Source organism: Notothenia rossii (assembly GCF_949606895.1).
Source record: "Notothenia rossii genome assembly, chromosome: 6".
Lineage (NCBI taxonomy): Eukaryota > Metazoa > Chordata > Actinopteri > Perciformes > Nototheniidae > Notothenia > Notothenia rossii.
This window is the reverse complement of record NC_136909.1, coordinates 89,666,851-89,684,120: the sequence shown is the minus strand read 5'-3', so window position 1 is coordinate 89,684,120 and position 17,270 is coordinate 89,666,851. Positions and strand designations below refer to the sequence as shown.

At 40.9% G+C, this 17,270-nt stretch overlaps 1 protein-coding gene across 1 annotated transcript; it reads right to left on the bottom strand.

Annotated features, from left to right (window-relative positions):
* Positions 1 to 1,350: 1,350 nt before the first annotated feature.
* zc3h15 (zinc finger CCCH-type containing 15) lies at positions 1,351 to 12,714 on the bottom strand. Its single transcript, XM_079689025.1, has 8 exons — positions 12,492 to 12,714; positions 8,921 to 9,022; positions 6,796 to 6,886; positions 6,564 to 6,716; positions 3,407 to 3,498; positions 3,030 to 3,215; positions 2,064 to 2,144; positions 1,351 to 1,474 (listed from the first exon to the last, which is right to left on the bottom strand). Exons 1-8 carry the CDS (start codon positions 12,564 to 12,566, stop codon positions 1,385 to 1,387), a joined length of 870 nt encoding a protein of 289 aa, XP_079545151.1. The 5' UTR covers positions 12,567 to 12,714; the 3' UTR covers positions 1,351 to 1,384.
* Positions 12,715 to 17,270: the final 4,556 nt, after the last annotated feature.

Below are 17,270 nucleotides of genomic sequence, written 5' to 3'. Positions count from 1 at the left end.
TCTCCTTGTTTCCTCTCAACTCCCCTTATCTCCTATAATCTCCCGTGTCTCCTTTCAACTCTCCATCTCCTATAATATCCCCTTGTTTCCTCTCGACCCCCCCATCCCCTTTTGTCTCCTATAATCTCCCGTGTCTCCTTGTTTCCTTTCAACTCCCCATCTCCTATAATATTCCCTTGTTTCCTCTCGACCCCCCCCCCCCATCTCCTTTTGTCTCCTATAATCTCCCTTTGTCTCCTTGTTTCCTCTCGAACCCTCCCCCCATCTCCTATACTCTCCCCTTGTTTCCTTTTTCCCCCCTTATAGCAAACACAGAACACATTCTCAAAACATTAAATAAATAATAATAATAAATCAATCCCAAAGGACCGAGCCAGCCTCTAGCCTCTAGCCTCTAGCCTCTAGCCTCCAGCCTCCAGCCTCCAGCCTCTAGCCTCTAGCCTCTAGCCTCTAGCCTCTAGCCTCTAGCCTCTAGCCTCTAGCCTCTAGCCTCTAGCCTCTAGCCTCTAGCCTCTAGCCTCTAGCCTCCAGCCTCCAGCCTCTAGCCTCTAGCCTCTAGCCTCCAGCCTCCAGCCTCCAGCCTCTAGCCTCTAGCCTCTAGCCTCTAGCCTCTAGCCTCTAGCCTCTAGCCTCTAGCCTCTAGCCTCTAGCCTCCAGCCTCCAGCCTCCAGCCTCCAGCCTCCAGCCTCCAGCCTCTAGCCTCTAGCCTCTAGCCTCTAGCCTCTAGCCTCCAGCCTCCAGCCTCCAGCCTCTAGCCTCTAGCCTCTAGCCTCTAGCCTCTAGCCTCTAGCCTCTAGCCTCTAGCCTCTAGCCTCCAGCCTCCAGCCTCTAGCCTCTAGCCTCTAGCCTCTAGCCTCTAGCCTCTAGCCTCTAGCCTCTAGCCTCCAGCCTCCAGCCTCTAGCCTCTAGCCTCTAGCCTCTAGCCTCTAGCCTCTAGCCTCTAGCCTCCAGCCTCTAGCCTCCAGCCTCCAGCCTCCAGCCTCTAGCCTCTAGCCTCTAGCCTCTAGCCTCCAGCCTCCAGCCTCCAGCCTCTAGCCTCCAGCCTCCAGCCTCCAGCCTCCAGCCTCTAGCCTCTAGCCTCCAGCCTCCAGCCTCCAGCCTCCAGCCTCCAGCCTCCAGCCTCCAGCCTCCAGCCTCTAGCCTCTAGCCTCCAGCCTCCAGCCTCCAGCCTCCAGCCTCTAGCCTCTAGCCTCTAGCCTCTAGCCTCTAGCCTCTAGCCTCTAGCCTCTAGCCTCTAGCCTCTAGCCTCTAGCCTCTAGCCTCTAGCCTCTAGCCTCTAGCCTCTAGCCTCTAGCCTAGCAGCAGGATCATACAGGTGAGTACACTGAAGACACAGGTGATTGATTTAGTCCCGCTCCACTGAGGGATTATGGGATGTGAAGCGTCATAAACAAGATGTCCGACTCACCGTTAGCGATTTCCCCGCCTTGAAGTCGGCCTTCTTCTTCTCCATCTGCTCCCTCGCTTTCTCAATCTGTTCGAGGAGGAGATGGGGATTTTAAAACACATCGTTAATGTTAGAGACAAACATTTAAGGTATTTAAACTAAATAAATGACTCTTAAAACCTGCATCACCTCGAGATCACCTGACCTTGTAAATGTGTATTTATTTATTCACTTTAACATTCACTTTATTTCCTTTATTTATTTTGTTCTACTGGTTTAATTCATATAACCTTTTTAATAATAATCTTGTTAAACATCGTGTATTTTAATAGTTTCTATGTGAGGCTTTTTAAAAAAGGGTTTTCTGCCTCTTCCTGCTCCTTCTGTGTTTGTGTATTTGAAATTGTGCAAAAACAAATATATATTATGGCGTGTTTTCAGTTCTCTTTTCCTGCCTATCAGATTTGCATTGTCCCTTTATCATAAATAAACACATATATAACTATAGCATGAGTTCTGTGTCTCTGATCTTGATTATAAGATACATAAATTCTCTCGAGAACATGACGCCCGTATGCAAGATGGACGTAAACAACACGGCTCTCATTTCTTCTCCTATGGTCAGAGCTTTCTAACTAACCGATGTTTCTTTAAAATATATTAAACATGTTCCCACCTTCTCCTGCCTTTTCCTCTTCTTCCAGGCCAGGAAAGTCTCCAGGGTGATCCGAGTCACGTTAGCTCCCAACGCCGCTCTCTGTGGAGAGACGAGAGTTCAATCAGACACATGGAGAATAGTACGGTCACATGACTTCACGTCACCACCGCTAAGCTATAGGAGGCTAATGTTGGGCTATAAAGGAACTACAGCACGGTCACATGACTTCACGTCACCACCGCTAAGCTAAAGGAGGCTAATGTTGGGCTATAAAGGAACTACAGCACGGTCACATGACTTCACGTCACCACCGCTAAGCTAAAGGTGGCTAATGTTGGGCTATAAAGGAACTACAGCACGGTCACATGACTTCACGTCACCACCGCTAAGCTAAAGGTGGCTAATGTTGGGCTATAAAGGAACTACAGCACGGTCACATGACTTCACATCACCACCGCTAAGCTAAAGGTGGCTAATGTTGGGCTATAAAGGAACTACAGCACGGTCACATGACTTCACGTCACCACCGCTAAGCTAAAGGAGGCTAATGTTGGGCTATAAAGGAACTACAGCACGGTCACATGACTTCACGTCACCACCGCTAAGCTAAAGGTGGCTAATGTTGGGCTATAAAGGAACTACAGCACGGTCACATGACTTCACGTCACCACCGCTAAGCTAAAGGTGGCTAATGTTGGGCTATAAAGGAACTACAGCACGGTCACATGACTTCACATCACCACCGCTAAGCTAAAGGTGGCTAATGTTGGGCTATAAAGGAACTACAGCACGGTCACATGACTTCACGTCACCACCGCTAAGCTAAAGGAGGCTAATGTTGGGCTATAAAGGAACTACAGCACGGTCACATGACTTCCTGTCACCACCGCTAAGCTAAAGGAGGCTAACGTTGGGCGTGATGACATTACATCGTCTCATTTAGACACTTGTCTAGTCACCATATTTCTATATTCCGTCCCTCACCTCGTTCTCGATCAGCTCCTCCAGTGAGATCTTCTCTTCCTCCTTCTCGTCCTTCTTCTTGTCTTTCTTCAGGACGAAGCCTGGTGGCAGAGCGTGGCGGTACATGCAGACTTCTCCGCCTGACGGACACGCCCAGAACCAGCCGTACTTGTTGCTCTCGATGGCGTCCAGGAAGTGTTTGCACACCTGCGCACACACACACACACAGTTAATGGAAGTTGTATCAACATGGCAATGGAGCTAGTGCAGTGTTTCAGTGGCAGAAAGATCAAAGCCTTTTTATCTCTCTGTCATCTGTACATATTCTAACTGATCATTTGATAAAGTTTCCCATCATGCACCTGCCTCCGATCTTCTCCTTTATTGATAAGACTTACGATATTTGTTTTGACTTTCTTCTTCTCTGACTCTCCGTGCTTATGGGCCACCACCTCCTCCAGCTTCTTCTCGTCCCAGCCGTCCATCGTGTCTACAAACAATAACAACAACATTCATTTAACACATAATTAAGCTTTTTATAAACAACTAAACCCCTGAAAGTAGAATCAAAGTCTCTGTGAAAGCGATAATGAACTCCGAACAGTCCTGGATGATTCTCAGGTGATATTATCTCTCCCGTGTTTCTCAGATTTTACAAAAGAGAAATGTGTTTTACTTTTAACCTGTTCAGCCCTGAGCCTGTTTTTCAGGTTTCAGGCTCGAAAATGACATTCCCAGAACAAATGACCATATCTTCCCTTCTCAAAGGGTTACTAAGGGTGATCTGAACTTCAAACACCATATCGAAGTTCTAACAAAGACATTGAAATTCACTCTTGGCTTCCTTTACAGACTTAAATGTTGTTTTTCAACTTCATCCCGTAAAAGGTTGGTCTCTGGGTTACTCCTGTCCCAGCTGGACTACGGTGACACCATTTATAGATTTGCCTGTCCCACTGTCTTGGCCTAACTTGACCCACTCTACCATGCTGCACTGCGTTATATATCAGATGCACCCCATAGGACTCATCACTGCTCACTGTATAGCCTAACTGGATGGTCCTCACTCACTATGCGTAGGATGCAGCATTGGTTTTTATTCATGTATAAAGCCATTTAAGGAAATCTTCCACTCTACATATGTGCCAGATTTGCTCCAGTTTGTGACTTTCACATCCTCAGATCCAGTGCCTGGATACGGGTCCAGGTTCCTGCTGTGCGGACTGAGGCTGGGAAAAGGAGTCTCTTTTATTATGGTCCTTGGTCTGGGAATGACCTTCAATCAAGCCTCAAACTGACGGCACTAGTCTCAATGTTTTAAATTGAAGTTGTCTGAAGTCCTTACCTCCAGCTGCTCTTGCAGTAATAAGTAGTGCCTTTCTTACTGTCCCTAATGTGCTCAATGTAGTAACTGCTTTTTTCGTCTTTTGTTTTCTTAGTTGTGTTCTCTGTATTTTATATGTTTGTGTCATGTGTAACGTTGCTGCCTTCTTGGCCAGGTCAGCTTTGTAAATGAGATTTTATCTCTCAATGCTTTTTATCTGGTTAAATAAAAAATAAATAAAATTACATTAATCATCTTTTTTCTCAAAGTAATGATAAACCTGTGAGTTGGATGTAGAAAAGTCAGAATCAATATAGATGTTTTCTTATTTAAAAGTGAATTCAGATTGAACATAGTAAGAATGTAAATTATAGTTTCAGTCCAAATAAACCATTACTTATAGTGAAAATTACCCTTGACTGATGGGATAGTAGACCCTAACCCTAACCCTAACAGCTTTAGGAATCCAAACTATAACATATAAGAAGTACCCTGTATCAAGATTGATGCAAAAAAAAGTGATATTTGATCTTTTTAGAGAGATTTAGAAGAAAAAAACACCTCTGGGGTGATTTGGGTGGATTTGCCGTTTCTCTGGAACCCATTGGTTGATTTTGGTGATTGACATCTCTTTTTAACCGCTAGAGCCAATAGAATCGAGGGGGAGTTCCTAAAATCCATCTAAACATTGAGGAGTGATGCGCACGCAGCTTGCCCAAAACCGGAAGCTCTGTTACACCCTATATGAAAACTAGGCTTATTGCCAGAAATGCTATGATGGATTATCAGTCATCATTTCAAAGTGACAGACACACTGGATGAACCTTCAGCAGCATCTATATCCGTCTATCTGCGTCTTAATGCCCTTGAACCCAACTTTTGATCAGAGAACAGCAGGTAAGGCGTATTTGCCGCTTGGCTCCGTAAAGCTACGTTGTGTGTTGTCTGGTTTCGTTGCCGTGAGATCTGGTCGCACAGTGATGATACCTATACCATTGGAATCTGTGGAATCTCAGCTTTAATCTGATATCTAGTTTGTGCAGGTAGCACGAAGTATAACATATTTCTATCGTGAGTTCTGTGCTAAGTGCGTTAGCACCCTTTCGCTTAGTGCTAATTCAGAGGCTTGGTGTTACCCTTGTGTTTGGTTTTGCTAAAAATGGTTAATGTTGTTGTAACATTGTTAAATGTTAAGAAGCGCTGAGACACAGTTTTGTGAATATTGTTGTGATTGATTAAGCCCGATTGTATAAAGCATTCCCCGACCTTTCTCCGTTACACTCTATATGAAAACTAGGCTTATTGGCAGAAATATGATGGAGCTCTGGTCGCACAGTGATGACACTGCATACCATTGGAATCTGTGGAATCTCAGCTTTAATCTGATATCTAGTTTGTGCAGATCCGATGAAGTATAAAAGATCGCCAACGTGAGTTATGTGCCGACGGGGGCAATCAGGCTTAACAGGTTAAGGCAGCGGTTCTCAAACCTTTTCTGTCCGCCCCCCCCAACACAAGTCAGGCTCAGAGATTTCTTTTGGGGGTGCTGTGGGGTAGCTTGAAGTTTCATAGAGGGTGCTCAAACATTTAGGGTTTCCCATTAATGTCCCGGGCGCTACAGGGGAATGTTCGACCCACCCACCCACCCACCCACCCACCCACACACCCACACACACACACACACACACACACACACACACACACACACACACACACACACACACACACACACACACACACACACACACACACACACACACACACACACACACACACACACACACACACACACACACACACACACACACACACACACACTTTCCGTACCGACGTACTTGTGAAGCTTTTCCAGAAGGCGGTTAGATCACCGGACGACAGAGTCGGCTTCCGTGTGCACAGACAGGGCTGCTGTTAACGTCGGTCTGTCCAACGTTCACACGCTCTGTGGTCACGAAGCTCTGCACTCCACTACCCCCCCCCCCCCCCCCGACATTCGCGATACAGAGAACTTTGAGGGGAGCCAGAAGTTGGAGTACCAAACACTGACTGCAGGTACTCATCTGAGTACCTCACTGAGAAAGTTGTGTGCACCCCTGCATATAGTTGTAAGCAGGGGCAAAGTGCTATTTTGTATAGGTGGTGTGTGGACCTCACATAGGGGGGTCCGGGGGCATGAACCCCACTTTGAAAACCACTGGGTTAAGGGATGATGGTATAAAGTATTCCCCGACCTTTCTCCAGCTCGTCGTCCCTCTTGTCGACGTACAGACTCCTCTTCTCACACTTCCTCTCCATGGTGAGGTCATGGCTGAACTTGCACTTGTCTCCTTTGGTGCACTGGCCCTGTTTGAAGAACGCACACAGCACCGATTTGGGGTCCACGCCTGCAGGAAAACACACAGGATTCAAGGGTTAATAAATATCTACCATACGATAACACTTTAATGGTCGGATCAAGTGTACCTGCGGCGACTTTCTGAGCAGCGATGACGGGTTTGAAGAGGTCGTTGAGTTCGTCCAACTCCTTCTTCTTATCCGTCTTCTTGCCATCCGTCTGACGCGCACACACGCAGAGAGACCCAGAGAGAGAGAGAGAGAGAGAGAGAGAGAGAGAGAGAGAGAGAGAGAGAGAGAGAGAGAGAGAGAGAGAGAGAGAGAGACACACACACACACACGTTAGACAGTGTACATACACTTCAGATGATCTAATGCAATATAATCACTTTTGTTCAGAGCTGCAACTAACGATTATTTTCCTATTTGATAAATCTTCTAAATAGTTTCTAGAGTTCGAAGTGAAAATTATGAAAAGTGTCCGAGGTGAAGTTGCTTTATCTGTCTAACACTCAAAGATACACTTTAATATAGGAGGTGTGTTGGCACATCTATGTTGATACAATGTGCATCGTGGTACAGGCGTTACCATTTATTATATTGCAATATATCGTGATTTTTAAAACCTGTCATTTTAGGCGAACTGTCTCAGAGTATAACGAGTAAATAATGTTTACTCGTGCATCACAACAAGGAGATCTGGAGGAAAACAGATCTTGGAGCAGACGAAGCATGGATTGGAGAATGAATGCTGTGGTTTTAAGAACGCATACAGAATAACAAAACATAGTATTGTGATATTTGACCATTTCTTAAACCCATCCCTGGGATATGAAACGGAGAAAAGCAGAAACTCTACACCTTTGAGAGGCTGAACGCTGCATTGTCCACTATTTAAAAGTGACTAACTGATGAGAGAAAAGGGTTGTCGTAGGCTGCGAGGTTTCATTGTTCTTCTGTCTCTTACAGGGTGATTATCACAGCTGACATTTAGGAGCATTTGGTAGAGAGAGAAACATCTGTGAACATTTCAATAAAACCCAGAGACACCCAGACACAGAGGGGTGCAGGGATGAGTCCTGAAACCAGGAAGTGAGTCAGCATTCACCACTTCCTGCTCCCCCGTCTCAGAGCCAATGGGATCTCTCCATAGGATTTAGGAAAATATCTGAACTAAGGTCTGTGGTTGAGACTCATGTAAGAGACGGATCACGTTTTGTTCTACACATTAAACCCATCAGCAGTGACCCCACTGGTGATCTCTGAAGAGTGGACGTGTCTGAGAAACGATGGTTGTTACCAAGTGGCTGAATAGGACTACAGAAGAGGACGTTGTACTAGGGCTGTGCGTTTATGGCAAAAATCATAATCACGATTATTTTGGTCAATAATTGATATCACGATTATTAAATACGATTATTCATTGACTTTGAAAAAATCAATTTATCTTTAAAACAAATTAAAATAATAATTTGAACAGTATCTTTTTAACTGTTGATTACCCTGAACGTATAATTCAACTGAAAAAACTATAAATTAAATAAATGACACATTTAAATAATTAATATCAAAATAATAAATACCAATAAACAAGATCAACAAATAACTTGGAGCGCACTTCCACAAGCTACTAAACATATATAAATATGATAAATAAATTAGACTAAAATGAATTAGATCAAATATGTTGCCGTGCCCTGTCACAACCTAGCAAAGCTAAATGATCCTTTTTTCCGATTATGTATTTTTCGTAATTGTGGCAGGCCAACATCGTAATTGCGATTAATTGCACAGCCCTACGTTGTACGTCATCACGCCGAACACGTAAACACTCCTCTAAGTTAGTTTCTGTTCTGCTTGAGAGCAAGTCCCTGCCTCCTGCAGACTGTTCAAACAAACGCTTCAACTCCTTCCATCTAGAATCTGTGTGTTTGAATATGGATCTGAAGTTGGCGTGACGTTGAAGTCGTGCTGCTGGACTCGGCTGTAGTTCCTTTATAGCATCACGTTAGCATTTAGCTTCTGGACATTAGATTTATGATTCAAAATTATAAAAGTAGACACGTGGAGATTATCCTGAACAAAACGTGCATTTATCAAACCGGTTCTTTTTTTTTTTTTACAGTATTCCTAAACCCTCTGGAGAAATCCGTTTGCTTTGTGTCGAGGGAACCCGCCGCTGACTTCAGGGGAAGTGCACAAAGCAACACGCCTGCACCGCTCTATGGTTATTGAACAGAGATTTCCTGCTGACCTTTGTCCTCGGAGGTCCTCCCGATTTGACCTGGTGCTCCACGTTCTTTATGAACTTCTGCTGCTTCCCCCCCTTCTTGTTCTTCAGGCCGAATGTCTTGTCCTGGAAACAGAAATGTGCAAAAAGAACACAGGACATTTAATCAAATGCATTCTCAAATACACACGAAGGGAGAAAGCTTCTGAACTTTACAGCGTTTGAGAATTGTTTCATTACATCTATAACACACGGGCACATTGCAGAAGGTTAAAGTGAAAAGACTGAACTACTTAGAGGAAATGTTGAATGTGGTTCATCTGTTTGGAGAACTGCTGTACTCCGTTTGCTTTTATTGTATTTCTGTTGAATTTGCAAATGTAATTGTATCCTTGGTCTGTACTTTAAACTCATTTCTAGTAACTGCATTACTTTTTAAAATGTCATTATTTTGTAATCTGCATTATCTCTAATGTAAGGGAATGTTGTGTTTGTGTAATGTGATAAATGTAAAAAATCAATAAATACATGTTTAAAAAGAAAAATGCATTCTCAAATCATCTCCCGATGAAACAACTGCTCCTGTACTTTGTTGTCATTATTACAAACCCACAAAATAAAGAGGGGCACATGTTGCCTCAAACAAAACAGGAACAACCACGGTTTCTACTATTGGCACCCGAAACAAAGACTACAACACTCCTTATGTGCAATATATGTATATATATAATCCCACCTGTTATACTTTCACCTGGCTGCTGTAGCTCTAAACCCTTTTGGTACGGGAGGTGTCATTTCTAGTTCTCTATCTTTTATATGTTGATGCTTCTTGAGATATATTAGAAAGATAGAGAGAGAGATAAATAGAGAGATAGATAGAGAGAGAGATAGATGGATAGATAGATAGAGAGAGAGAGAGATAGATAGATAGATAGAGAGATAGATAGAGAGAGATAGATGGATAGATAGAGAGAGAGATAGATAGATAGAGAGAGATAGATTGATAGATAGAGAGATAGAGAGAGATAGAGATAGATAGATAGAGATAGATAGATAGAGAGAGATAGATGGATAGAGAGATAGAGAGATAGAGAGAGAGATATATGGATAGATAGATAGATAGATAGAGAGAGAGATAGAGATAGATGGATAGAGAGATAGAGATAGATAGATAGATAGATAGATGGATAGAGAGATAGAGAGATAGATAGATAGATAGAGAGAGATAGATGGATAGATAGATAGATAGATAGAGAGATAGAGATAGATGGATAGAGAGATAGAGATAGATAGATAGATAGATGGATAGAGAGATAGAGAGATAGATAGATAGAGAGAGATAGATGGATAGATAGAGAGAGAGAGAGATAGATTGATAGATAGAGAGATAGAGAGAGATAGATTGATAGATAGATAGAGAGAGATAGAGATAGATGGATAGAGAGATAGAGAGATAGAGAGAGAGATAGATGGATAGATAGATAGATAGATAGAGAGAGAGATAGAGATAGATAGATAGAGAGATAGAGATAGATGGATAGATGGATAGATAGAGAGATAGATAGACACACACACACACACACGTGTTGAAATGTAATTGTATCACTGTATATATATATCATCAATAATATGTAAAAATTTGAAATGTATGTTAATGTTGTTAATTATTTTGTATTGTGATGCTTTGGCAACATTGTTTAATTTGACTTTCATGCCAATAAAGCCCCTTTGAATTGAATTGAATTGAATTGATAGATAGATAGATGGATAGAGAGACAGATAGATAGAGAGATAGATAGATGGATAGATAGATAGAGAGATAGATAGATAGATAGATAGAGAGAGAGATAGATAGAGAGATAGATAGATAGATAGATAGATAGAGAGATAGATAGAGAGATAGATAGATAGATAGATAGAGAGAGAGATAGAGAGATAGATGGATAGATAGATAGAGAGATAGATAGAGAGAGAGAGATAGAGAGATAGATAGATAGATAGATAGAGAGAGAGATAGAGAGATAGATGGATAGATAGATAGAGAGATAGATAGAGAGAGAGAGAGATAGAGAGATAGAGAGATAGATAGATAGATAGATAGATAGAGAGAGATAGATGGATAGATAGATAGATAGATAGAGAGAGATAGATGGATAGATAGATAGAGAGATATTTTGTTACAGAAGCAGTGTGTTCAGACATTAAAATACAAATACTTAAAAAGTGGAAAAGACAATTAATAAATGAAAATGAAAAATAGGATACCAATTATAAACAAAATAAACACATTCTTGATCATTGAAAGCTATGTTTGGCTCTCTGCTGTAACATCTGTCCATTATATCCACTAAAGGTATTCTGATTCAAAACACTTTACAAACGTCGTCATGTCTGCATAATTAACGTAAAAGATACCCCTGCAACTTTAAGAGCCATGATGTCCTCAAATGTTTTCCAAATACCCACAATTATATGTATATTTTACAATGATACATAACAACAACAACAATCGTTTATATTATGAATGTTTTTCTGTCAAATGACTTTTTGGTTTCAGTTTTATTTGAATTGTTAGAAATAAACTTGCCTGGGAAATGTAGTGTAACATTGTGTGGCTCATGAGTATTCAATGGTTTCTGGGCAACAATAGAGGTCTCATCATGGCACAGAACAAAGAGCTGAATCAGACTTCAGATCAACACACAATACTTCATTATAACACCATTTCATATATTTCCATGATATGTAAAGAAAACCTAACTTTTCCCTTTAACACCTGGCCATAAATCACACTTAGCAGCTGTGGTAAGATGTGGCAGGTGATACTGTGTACAGGAGACACTTCGCAGCTCTTATATCACCCAGATATGAATATAAACACGGAATGAAGTCACTTTAAATGAAGCTATTGAGTCTGAATGTGCAGCATTCACCCAGCTGTCCGCTAACACGTTGCAGTGGGATCTGAGCAGCAAAAGGCGGCTAAGGCTAAAAGCCGGTTATGGACACTTTGACAGTAAGATATGACAATCACTTAAGACCCCAGCTGCTTTTACATCCCAACATCCTAACTGACAATCCTCTCAAGTTCCAGAAGAATCTATGTAAGTTTAAACATAGACAACTTTTCTCCAGTTTGAAGCTAAAATCTGGTCTTTGGAGGCCGACTGTAAGCAGGCCTGCGCCCTTTAAAGCCATATAATGAATAAAAAGCACATACATAATCATAATAAACACTATTTACAGTTCATGTAACGCCTCACGGTGATACCTGATGATTTTGAGGACATAAATCATCTTTATTAGGACAGATTAGAACACTTACAACACCTAAACCGTTAATTTATCAGCTCCTTGAGTTAGCTCCAATTAGCATGTGAGCTAATATTAAAACACATGTAGTTAGCGTCGTGACAGCTAGCTAATAATAACTCTCTTAACATGTATTTAAAGTGATGAGGGTATTTGTTATATGGTAACTTAATAATCATAACCACTACTGATGAGTTAACGTTGACAATATGGTTCATTTATCGTTAACTTGTGTTAGCTCCCAGTTAGCACGACATGCTAACTCGTGTGTGATTTTTTTTACCTCAATAATCTTTTCTTTTTTCTTCTCCTGGGTCTTTTTATTCGCCGCAGGCTGGGCGGGTTTCTTGGGAGGCATGTTGGCTCGGGAGTAGCTGTGTGCGACACGCGATTAAAGCCGTAATATGTGTTTTATATTCGGTGTTTCGGGCAGTAGATGCTAAAACACCGCAAACAGCGACGGCGTCTCTCTAGGCCACATGTGAGGTTGTGTTGATGTGCTGTGACGTCATCACGCATCGCGAAAGGCATGCTGGGTAATGTAGTCTTCAATTCCATTGCAAGGCTTTATCGTCATTTGCACATTAGCTATATGGCAATGATACACTTAAGCAGGGCCGTTTCTAGCTGTTTGGGGGACCTATGAAGATGCTGTTTGGGGGCCCTAGTTTTTAACTGTTATTTAACTACAATGGGGGGATCCCGAAGCCTTTCAGATGATCTGTGGATATGCATTAATCTGTTACACTATAAGAGGAAAACAGGCTAATTTCACGAAAACCAAGCAATTGAAACTTGCAAAAAATGATATCAAAAAGTTAAACAATGAGGCTCCTCTACGTCAACAAATGCAAGAGATGCAGCATTTTCTCAACAATGTATAATGTACATGTTTCATCTTCCTCAGACGTCACTCATTGGCTGACAGCCCAACGATGATTTGGACTTTATTACCCCAAAAACACAAGCCACAGCTTTACTATCATTGCAGTTTAGTCGTGTTTCAATCCTACATTTGATTGTTAAGCATATAATGCTTCACTGTTGAAACAACATCGATGACATTCATCTGCTACTTAGTCATTATTGATCTATTTATCTAATATATCATTCCAATAACTTGCACATAGACTCTTATTGCACTATTTCACTTTTTTAAACTATTTTTCTTTTTGTATTTACTTTTTAATATTGACTTGTACTATATGTGTCTGTTTATCTGTGTTATTGTGTTGCACTGCATCAATATAACTACTCTGTAGCTTCGTTTGACAAATAAAGAACCTTGAACCTTGGCTGTCTACAAATAAATACGGCTCATTTGAATTCTCCCCAAATATTTTGAGGCTGAACCTGAACTTTCAGCTTGGGGGCTCCCTAGTGGCCGCAGGGGCCCTATGCATCTGCATAGACATAGGACATAGAACAAATAAAACAAATACAACAGGTACAATAGTGCAAGAGAATCTAATCTGAATCTGACACTTGAATTGAAATATACAAAATAACCTTAAAAATGTATATATGGGAATAAATGACAAACTTCAATGTGTTATATTTTAAAGCGGAGGGATATATATATCTTTATTACCACAGTAGAGGAGAAATGTACATTTTTAGGTGGGGGTACTATTTTATTATAAAACTGTAGAATATTTCTGGCAATAATTCAACCAGTTTTGCTATATATTTTTGATCTGTATTCTTATTTACAACCTAGTAGTCCATTGTAAACCACTTAATCATTGATCTTATTATCATTATTACATCTTGCAAAACCACTTATATTCTGAAAAATAAAACACACACATTGTTTCCATATTTATTGGAGGTTTTTATCACATTTTGTTTGATTGTGCAGACTTTGGTAACATTTAAACCTCTCAACAGGTAAAAGCAAAACATATCATATGAAGTTCAGATATAATCAAAAGGGATATCCTGTATATCTTATATCTAGGATGTTGCATCTAAATGAATACATGTCTACTAATTTATGTTTGTAATATGTTTGTATATGTCCCACTATGGTCCCACTATCATGTCATTGCAGTGTGAGCTTTTGGCCGCTAGGTGTCAGTGTTGCAGTGTCTGACGGTTAAAGTGACACGTAGCAGATGAACTGACTCATTTAGTGGTGAAGTGCAGCTTTTATGAGCACAAGTGGAATCTAATTATATATCCTTAGAGAGTATTACATTGATGTCAGAAAAATATAATATTTTAAATTGTATGCAATAATCCAAAATCCCGTTGGAGGAAACCAGGGTGAAGCTGCCGTCACGATCCAATACAGAAACCCAACCTCTGTATTGAATCTATATAATTACATATTATAACCTACATATTTACATTTATTTAGTAGCTTTTTCAATGTGTGTATTGTATGTTTTCTATGTAAGTTCTTGCGTAACCTACTTGGCAAGAAACCTGTTTCTAAATCAAAAAACATTTATTGTGTTGTAGGCTATAGGCAGACATTCACAAGGTGCTCTTAGATGCTCTTATGGCAGACAGAAAGGAAGCAGATATCAAACACAAATGTTCAAAAACTCATGCTTTGCACCTGTTGGCCTCGTACTCTCGAACCATTAATCAAATTCACCAGCAGCTTTTTTCCCTGAGCACTTAAAGGACTCCTTGTGTTTATTCCAGATCTTACGATGTGTTGAAAAAGCCCTGAAGTTACGAAACACTCCTCACAGTGAGATGGTTTTCTCGAGTTATTCTTTATTTTCCCATCGTCTCCTGCTCCTGCTCTCCTCCCCGAGCCGTTCAATTCAATCTTTATTGTCCCACGAGATGCATATGGATTGCAGATGGAGTTTAACAATAAAATAATGAAATATAAAACAATAAAAAGGCGCTGAAGGAATGCACTAAAATAAAGGAGCAGGAGTAAAATCACATGAAACCGGGTTTTATGCTGATAAAAGCCTGCAGGGAGCCCAATATAATGCAATACAAAACAAACAGTCATCGCTGCACTGAAATTAGTTGGTGACGTATGACGGAGAATAAAACGGTTTACAAAACGCTGCGGCTCGGCTGACAGACAGACCAGGGGAGACCGAGCCTTCTCAGCGGTAGCCCCCAGGCTCCGGAACGAGCTGCCCCCCCCATGTCAAATTGTCGCCCACTCTTCAAACGTTTAAGTCCCGCCTAAAGACCCACCTCTTTCCCCTCGCTGTCGAGTAAGTCTGAGCTCTACCAATTCTATACTTTTATTGTCTGTCCATAACCTTTATGTGCCTTGTATTGTTATGTGTGCCTTTTATCTATTGTTGTAATATTCAGGGATGCAAACACAGGTATGGTGAAAAAAGAGAGAACTATTAGAAGCAGGAAAAAAAGTAATATACCATCTGACAAAGGCCTGTGCTATAATGCTTTAATTAACTGGCTATTCTTTATAATATAGGCTACTCAGATCAATAGGAGACAGAGATGTTCAGTTATAAATCAAGGGTTTTTATTATTATTTACAGCAGGGGTGGGGAACCTTTTTCCTTTCAATTTTTACAACATCCTCCGAGGGCCGTACAAATTATTGAACTCAACCTCTGCTTAAAAAAACTAAAATCTCAGCCCATTAATTTGGCCTTTCTTTCATGCTGTGCAAAGAAAAAGCAACCTCTGAATCCAGATATCTTGCCATGACTTTCGCATGCATGCACAGACACACACACACACACACACACACACACACACACACACACACACACACACACACACACACACACACACACACACACACACACACACACACACACACACACACACACACACACACACACACACACACACACACACACACACACACACACACACACACACACACACACACACACACACACACACACGGCTACAAAAGAGCCGTCAAAAGTGACAGATCTGCTGCTGAACGGCACAAATATAACTCAGATAAAACCGGAATAATTGTCAAATCAAAACGGTAACACTAACTTTATTCTAAGGTTGTAGATGTGTGTGTGAGGCCTGCTCACTGAGAGCTGGAGGTTTGTGTGTGTGTGTGTGTGTGTGTGTGTGTGTGTGTGTGTGTGTGTGTGTGTGTGTGTGTGTGTGTGTGTGTGTGTGTATGTGTGTGTGTGTGTGTGTGGGGGGTGTGTGTGTGTGTGTGTGTGTGTGTGTGTGTGTGTGTGCGTGTGTGTGTGTGTGTGTGAGCTGGAGATAGACCTCGAAGGACCCCTGAATTGGTGAATCTCTTATAAAGAAATCATGTGAGGAGTATTGACTAAAATACACTTCATTTATTTGCAGTTAATTGTAAACAACAAACAAAGTCAGGAAGCAGTGTTTGGACCAACCTTAGTCATGGGTTTGTTTCAAATACAAACATTTCAATATTAACTGTCACAAAAACAAGAACAATTACTTCAATAAAAGAGAGAGAGAAAATGAATAAGAATAATACATGATAATCATAATGGCCTGAAGTGTGGCCTCGTTCCAAAGAGAAGCGTCTGATAGGAGGGAAAGGGTTAATCATTTCATCGACTTTGTGGACGTTACTTTTGAATATGAGTCAGTCATTTGAAAAGCTCTGATGTAAATAATAATATTCTAACGATCACAAAACAGAAGAAGGGTCTTCCAGGTTTGATTGGTTGTAATCTTTATTAGACAGACACTTGATAACTGATAGATAGATATACCAAGGTATGAGAACACATGATGTAACACTGACACCATGAGAGATACAGGACTTATGAAATGCATCAAACAGAAATCACATTCTTTCACATCCAATTCAAAGAAAATCACAATTATTTGAATTGAAATAAAACATCAGTCTAAAAACACAGGATTAAAAATAAGGGGATTCAAATCATTGAATGTGAAAGCGATGTTTAAAAGGTTGATAAGTGAACATTTAACAATATATATGAAAACAACACGGAGCAGAGCGGAGCAGGGATCCTAACATCACAAGTCTTTACAAGAAGAGCAAAACACACATATTTACAATATACAAGAATATATTCATACAAAACTAAATATATGTTTATATTAATAACAATATCTTTTTTTACTTTCAACT

Coding starts and splice junctions, on each gene's coding strand:
- zc3h15 (XM_079689025.1), bottom strand. CDS start 12,566: ATGCCTCCCAAGAAACCCGCCCAGCCTGCGGCGAATAAAAAGACCCAG. Junction 3,216..3,406: donor AGAAAGTCAAAACAAATATC/GTAAGTCTTATC, acceptor GTGTGTGCGCAG/GTGTGCAAACACTTCCTGGA. Junction 1,475..2,063: donor AGAGGAAAAGGCAGGAGAAG/GTGGGAACATGT, acceptor CTCCTCGAACAG/ATTGAGAAAGCGAGGGAGCA.